This window comes from Mastomys coucha, unplaced genomic scaffold (genome assembly GCF_008632895.1).
Source record: "Mastomys coucha isolate ucsf_1 unplaced genomic scaffold, UCSF_Mcou_1 pScaffold5, whole genome shotgun sequence".
In the NCBI taxonomy this organism is placed as follows: domain Eukaryota; kingdom Metazoa; phylum Chordata; class Mammalia; order Rodentia; family Muridae; genus Mastomys; species Mastomys coucha.
Window position 1 is genome coordinate 41,914,859 of NW_022196911.1, and position 7,881 is coordinate 41,922,739.

The 7,881-nt window shown below is 43.1% G+C and overlaps 1 protein-coding gene across 2 annotated transcripts in view; it reads left to right on the forward strand.

The window, feature by feature from the left end:
- The window catches only part of LOC116078295 (T-cell immunoglobulin and mucin domain-containing protein 4-like), a 37,497-nt gene that overhangs the window by 19,322 nt on the left and 10,294 nt on the right, over positions 1 to 7,881 (forward strand). For both annotated transcript variants that reach the window (XM_031353383.1, XM_031353382.1), the window contains exons 6-7: positions 5,158 to 5,204; positions 7,404 to 7,482. In XM_031353383.1, the coding sequence (XP_031209243.1) occupies positions 5,158 to 5,204; positions 7,404 to 7,482 (126 nt within the window). The remainder of the gene's footprint in view (positions 1 to 5,157; positions 5,205 to 7,403; positions 7,483 to 7,881) is intronic.

The window sequence follows — 7,881 nt, forward strand, 5'->3', positions numbered from 1 at the left end:
GGGGGAAGGGAGGGGGAGAGGAAGGGAGGGGGAGAGGGAGAGGGAGAGGAGGGAGAGGGAGGAGAAGTATGGGTGCCTGAAGAATCCAGAAGAGTGTTTATCTCCTGGAACTTAAGTTACAGGCAATTGTGAACCTTTCAGTTGAGGTGCTAGGAACTAAACTTGGGACCTCTGGAAGAGCAGCAAATGTTCTTAACCACCGAGCCATCTCCATTTCCAGTTTTCTGCTCATGAACAGGTTGGTCAGCTCTGTTCTATTGGCTATTATGGGAATGTAGATAACTCTTTGAAACACTGATTGTGTTTTCTTTGGGTATATATTCAATCAGATCCCTGGATCACATGCTAGTTCCATTTTTAGTCTTTAAGGAATCTATATCATTTTTCATAATGGATGCAGATTTACAGACCCTTCCAGCAGTAGATAAGAGCTCTTTCCCCTTGAGTTCTCAACAGCTCTTTCCCTTCATCTCTGATTCTGGCTGGAGTGAGGTAAGTTTCCTTTGAACCTGACACTAGTCCCATCCCAGATGGCTGGCATGGTTATATTTCACAGGGAAGGAAGAAACCACTGACCTGTACCCTGCTGCTGTTTCATGTCCAGCACTGTGGCCTTTAGAGTATATCCCCTGGCCTCTCACATTTTATGAAGGGGTGTGTGTGCGTGCGTGTGCGCGCGCGCGCGCATATGGTCCTGTTTGCTAGTATACCACAGCACTGGTGTTTGCAAAGTGTCTCTTAGGTTAGACTATTCCAATTTAAAACAGATTAGCTCTGGTAACAGACTGACCCAGGCTGGCTTTCTGTGTGATGGCTTCAATTTCAAGCTGACCCATCATGGATGATTACAGTACAATAGGATTTGGCAGAACAAAGGTAGGAGTTTTGAATTCTTACCTGCAGTTTCCAGCTGTGGAAGAGAATAGCAGGAAGAAAACAACAACAATAGCTTAGTCCTTACTAGATGAAAACACACTGGCTTCCCTTCTTGCAGGTTTTTTTTTTTTTTTTTTAATACTCCCAGGAATTCAACAACCCGGTTTCTTCAAAGAACAAATATGCTCTCTGGTACCAATTATGCTACATAACCTTCTCCTTCTGTCTCAAGTGCTAGAAAGTTGGGGAGGAAAATCCAAGTGATTGAATCCAGTGATTATTAGGCTGAATATTTTAACATTCAGTTTCCCCTCTCTGTGCTTTTTGTGTATATGTGTGCGGTACATGATTGTGAGTACGTGGGTACAAGTACCTGTGTACTTATGCATGGGTGGGGGAGCAAAGGAGGATGGTGGTTGTCACCCTGTTGCTCACCACCTTATTGGCTTGGGACAGGGGTTTTCACTGGACAGGAAGCCCACTGGTTCTGCCAGTGTCTTAGTCAGGGTTTTATTGCTACCATGAAACAACACGACCATAAAGAAAGTTGGGGAGAAAAGATTTATTTGACTTACATTTCTAGATCACAATCCATCATCGGAGGAAGTTAGGACAGGAACTCAAACTGGTCTAGAAACTAGAGGCAAGAGCTGATGCAGAGGCCATGGAGAGGTGCCACCTCTGGCTTGCTTCAATGGCTTGCTCAGTCTGCTTTCTCATAGAACCTAGGACTACCAGCCCAGGGATGGTACCACCCACCATGGACCGGGACTTCCTCCCCATTGATTACTAATTGAGAAAATGCCTTACAGCTGGATACAGCATTTCCTCAATGGAGGCTCTTTTAACGGAGGCTCCTTCCTCTCTGATGACTCTAGCTTGTGTCAAGTTGATGCACAAAACTAGCCAGTAAAGCCTGGCTGGCAAGTTGGACAGCTAGCTCTCAGATCTGCTTGTCTCTACTCCCTGCAATCTTGGGGTTACAGCAGTGTCCTGAAGATTTGAATGCAGGTTCTCACACTTACAGAGTAAGCCTTTTAACCCACCCTGTTATCTCACCAGCTCTGTTTCTTATGTGCTATTTTTTTATTATAGGGTCTTATTGTAAATATGTCATGTTCTTGGATATTTTTTCTGTACCCTGGCTTCTCTCACTGCTTTTACTTTTTGGCCTCCCTGATGGTCTCTTCTGTTTGTTTGTTTCCTCTTCTGCCTCCCCAGCCCACCTTCTAATCCTGATATTTGTCAGGGTTTGCCCCTTTCTCTTGGGACATACATTCTGAAGACTTGAACTGCTTGCTGGGTATTGACAATTCCCAAAGAGTACAATATCTATGGTTGTACTTTTCTTACAAAATTGATTCAGATTCAAATAGATCAGCCGTTTAATGGCACATAGATTATGTGTGTGTGTGTGTGTGTGTTCCACTGGTATAGTAAACACAGTACCTCTGACTGTAGCTCATAACCTGTCTCCATCAGGAACCTACCTCTGTTCTCTCTTCACCGCCTTTGTGAATAGTTAAGTAGTAATCTTGTGTCTTCCATGTGAACTTAGAGATAAGAAAGGCTCTTATTTCTCTGCAGCCCACATTTAATGTCTATATTCTGTTGTTCCTATCCCCTGTCAAACATTTCTGTAATCTGTTTCTTACCCTTACTGTCTACCAGCCCTGGACTTCAGACCTCAAATCAGATGAGATTCCTATTGTTACAAAATATAATGTGGCAAGGGGTACCTGGTGGGCCCATGCCAAGGTATCCCCCTGAGAAGTTATGCCATGTAAAAGACCTGGTATAAAGGGATTTTATTTGGCACAAGAGAGGAGTATGGGGACCTGGAGAAAGGGTAGAGGCAGACAGACAGGAGCAGAGCCATGAGGGCAGAGAAGTGGGGTGGGGTATGAGAAGAGAAAAGGACATAAAAGGAAAGAGAGAGGCTGGCTGTGGAAACAGAGAAGGGGGGGGGCTGGGCAGTCCTTTTATACACCACCTGTACTGGCAGCAGGTAAGGGTGGCAAGTGATAATGTAGTCAATAACTAGGTTCCTGGGTAGAGCCTAGTGGAATGATCTGTAAGCAAACACCTATGGACTCTTCCCTTATCCTCCTGGATAGGCTCCTATAAGGTATATAATCCCTGTGGCAGTTAATAGCCTGAGAACCCAGTCAAAGCTTATGCTAAAATAAATCCCTTCACAGCTAGGTAATCTCTGCTTATTCCTGTCCCCATCTTCAAAGTTGCTTGTATGTCAGCAATTTATGTGGTACATAAATTATCTATATTATGTATATTTGCACATATATAATATATATATAATTTACAATATGCACATACATAATATATATGTATATATAATTTACATGTGTGTGTGTGTGCGGATGTAGTGCCAGGGAAATATTAGTGATCCCCAAAAAACCAAACAGGAGCTGATCTGATGCAATTCATAGCAGGGTCTTTATTCTATTTGATCTAGCTCGGGCCCCTCCAGTGCACCACTGTCACACAGGGCAGTTTTGGTAATGGGGAGCCCCAACCCTCTATTGGGACAAGGCTTTATAGTAAGCACCAAGCAGGGGGGGTAAGTGTGCAAGCATCTGAATGGAAAAGTTACTGTGCTGGTGCTAGGAGTCATATCATAAACTTTATTTCTGCTCCCTTCTACATTGGCGGCAGGGGGTGGGCTTATAACCTGGAGGTGTAGGTTTGTTGAGAGAATAACCTGGAGATGTTGGCCTTGTTGGGGATTAGCCTAGAGACTGGAGCTAGGCTCCGGTTTTATTGGGGGCAACTTGGAAACTAATGCTAGGTACCAGCCTGTTAGTTTACCTGAGTTCTAACTTAGGTCAGGTTCTCTAAAATGAAGTATGAATTTAAAAGATTTGACTTCTCACAGGCACACTACACATAGTGTAACCTATGAGAAAGAAAACAGGATACCAAATCAAACCCATGAGGAGAAAATGATACCATCAGGAGACATGGTGAACACAAGATGGAGGAGGCTGCTGCTAGAGAAACAGGGTGTGCTGTACTGCAGTTAACATATTTCTCTAAAGTAGGAAGCCTATATTCTAAAATAACAATAAAAGAAATAGTGCAGTGGATAAGCCCATGACAGCCATCTGCTATCAAGTAGAGAATTGCCTTTGCTGTGTGCTCATGAAGTCAGTGACACAGTAGGTTTACAGAAGCAGCATCAGATGTGTGGACAGTGACGTTCTGAAGCCAAGACATATTAGGTGATAGAATCTTTTGACTTCATAATGACTCATGGTACCATTGTTGGCTATGGAGTTCATCATTTACAGAAATGTTGCTATGCTATTGTTTAAGACTGATTTTTTTATACATTGTATGGTAAATGCCCAGAGGTCTAGAGTATAGCTAGCACAATGGCTAATAATAAGTTCTCAACAAATATTTGTTAACTGAATGACTGGTAGTTTTTCTTGCTAGATGAGAATCTTGAATGCATTGCTGGGGCTTCTAGAAAAATTGGAGCCAGATTTATAGAGATGGCTTAGTGGGTAAAAAGCACTTGCCACCAACCTGGACAACCTGAGCTGGATCCTTAGGACCAACATGGTGAAAGGAGAGTTCCATGTGTTGTCCTCTGACCTTCACGCGCACCTGGGTACTCAAGCAAGCAGATTAGCATGTGTGCGTGTACACAAGCATACCCCCCTTCCTCCCATGCACACACACTAAATAAGATGTGAGTTTTAAAAAATGTTAGGGTTTGGAGAGATGATCCAGTGATTAAGACCATTTCCTACACTTGCAGAGGACCCAGGTTTAGTTCCCAGCACATTATATCTGGGAGCTCAAAACTGCCTAGGACTCCAGTTATAGGGGATCTGACCCCTTCTTCTGGACCCTGTGGGAGCCAGACACAGATGTTATGCACATCTTATATGCAAGCATTCATACATGCAAGCATTCATAACATGCACATAAGATAAAAATAAATTTTTTTTTAAGTTGTAATAATTTTGAACAAAGGAGACAAAGAGAGACAGAGGGAGAGATATCAAAGCCGAATGCTTGTTCTCTGGGTCACCTTTTGCCTACGTTCTGTTCTTGTGGGGTCATGCTAGAGAGCAGCAGTAGGACCATATGAAAGCAAATTTGCACAAAACACTTATACGAAGAGAAAGATGATGTTACAGAATTAAATATATTATCTGGCTGAGCAGGTGACTTTGGATACCTGTTTCAGGAGGTGCTTCTAATTCTCTCACAGGAAGTCTAACATTTTCCTGTTTTTTACCTTACCAGCATTAAAGACGAGAGAAGTTCCACAGAAGGCATCTAAATCACATCAGGTAAAAGATCTGGGAGTATTGGAAGCATTTGGTTTTGGATTAAAAAATTCCCTAGTAAAAGTTTTCACTGATGCGCTTAGGAGAATAGAATATTGCTAAATGGCGAAATGCATAGTAACATTATGAAGTGGTCAAAGACTTGTGAACCTGTACTCTTGGCAGAAACACTATTGGTTGTTACTTTGACGTGCACAGCACAGAGATTTTGAAAGCAAGAAGAAAAATATTTATGGATACATGCGAAACCATCACATGTCCCTTGTGTGAAGCCCAGTGTTACTGATGTGACTTCGGTGCCAACACCTGCTTCTGCCATTACTCTTGTATTTTGAGGTTTCCTTTCACTTATGTTTTTTGGAGAAATGATTAAAGTAGCTCCAAAAAACAAAACAAAAATTAGGCATGACGGATGTCTGTGAAGGCTGTCTTTCCTTGGAGATAGTCATGTCTTTGCTTCTGCTTCAGGCTGATTCTGGGCTTCTGTGTGCTATCAAATGAAACAGGAAGAAAGGAAGGAAACACTTTGGCTGCCCCCAAGGGCAGTGGGAATGCCCTCATAATACATTTTTAAAAAATGTATTAATTTTAGAACCAAAGATAGCAAACTCATTATATAGTCACACAAATAGCAAATGTTTCTAACAATATCTTCCCAAATGGAAATAAAATTAGTGAGGAAAAATGGTACTGATACTTGGGCAACTCTCATTTGTGTCTGGCTTGATGGCAGTGTTTGGCTACCATCAAGTTGTGATGCTTAATGTGAATTGTCAACTTGACAGAACCCAGAATCACCTGTGAGGCAAGTTTCTGTGTATACCATTTAGGGATGATCTTGATTACGCCAACAGAGCTGGGAGACCCACCCACTGTGGCATCATGTCCTATTGTAGCCATGGACTGTGTAAGGGGACAGAGGGATCAGAGTGGCAGTGTGTACATATTGTTCTTGGCTTCCTGAGTGTGGGATTTGATGTGAGCAGCTGCTGAAAGCTCCTGCCACCTGACTCCCCTGCCATGATGGACAGTACCCTGAACTGTGAGCTACAATAAACCCTTTCTCCCTTAATCTGCTTTTGGCAAAATATTTATTAGAAGAACAAGAGAAGAAACTAAGACAGCCTTTTTGCTGTTGTTGTTGTTGCTCTGACAGAATGCAAAGGAGAAAGAACTTACAGGATGAAAGAGCTATTTTGCTCAGGGTTTTAGGTGGTTCCTTTCATCATCACTTGGAGGGCATGGTGGAGCTGAGCAGCTCATATCATCTCAGTCAGGGAACAGAGAAACAAGAAGGGAGAAGGAAAGGAAGCTAAGGAGAAGAGCGAATATCTGTGTTCGTGGCTATTTTCCCCCTTCCATTTTATCTAGCTCCCCAACCTACTGATGGTGCAGTCCACAGTCAGGACAGGTTTGCCCTACTCAGTTAATTTTGTTCAGAAACATTTTCATGGACATGCCCCAGGTGTGTTTCTCCAATCCATGTGTCCTTCACTGTGATGCAGCTGGCAAGATGAACCATCACAGGAGACAAAGATGGAGCTCATTCTTGCTCTCATGTTCTGTGTGATGAGAGTGAGGATGCCTGGTGCCACCACATATTCGTTCCCCCTGGGAAACTGCACAGTCATGAGAAAACAACACTGAAAAGGACAAATCGAATCTCTTGCATACTTAGATATACTGGGCCCCTAGGCTGTACCTTCAGGACTATAGCCTGATAGAAAATTCAAATTTTCTACTGATAGAAAATTCAAAATTCAGCTTCCTCTTCCTTTTTATTTGTTTTCTCTAGAAACTGAAGTCAGCCATGGAAAGAAATATACAGGTCTAGGGAGAGCCCAAAGGCTTTGGGCAGTGCTCAGCGAAGAGATTTGACAGTGGGAAGCACAGCTCATAACATGGTTATTAGTTTTTAGTTACTTGACCTCTGTGTGCAATAGCCCAACATACCTGATGTGTAAGACTTGGACAATCTAGAGATATGGGCAAAACACTTTGGGCTTTTAAGGGAAAGTTATATCTGATTTAGAACTCTGAGCTTGTTTTGACTTAGAGACACACTGGACAGAATAGTATGAGATGTAATGACATTGTGGGTGATTAGAAGGCATTCTTAGGATGGGATGTATCCCAAGGTACCTTCTGGAATTGACAGTATTCCACAGCAAGGGGTCAATCACCTTGCCTGTGTCTTGGCAGAGCGACAACATCTTGATCATTGCCTGCTGTGTGGGCTTTGTGCTGATGGTGTTATTGTTTCTGGCGTTTCTCCTTCGAGGTAAGGTGGGCTAGGCCAGGTGTAACTGGCCTGCAAGGATGAGCATTTATGGGTGGACTGCAGAGCTGACGTGACTCCAGGGGTGCCATGGGAGGAGGGTATTTCTGTTTCCCCCTCTTTCCTTTTATCCCCCAAAGGATCAGTTCTCTCACTGTCCTCACATGAGCTGTGGGGGTGACAGGGTAAGTTCATCACCACCAAAATTGTCTTTGTGTATGGACCTCCTGGTAAGGCTGACACTTTGATGATGAAAAATGAGACCAAGAGGGCATTCATTGATAGGACACAGATGCCATGCACGAGTTGTGCCTAATTTGTTCTGCATTTGTTACTGCCTTGTGTAGAAAGGCCTGTTGTTACCTCCTCCCCTTTCTTTTCTTCTTCTACTTCCCCGCCCCC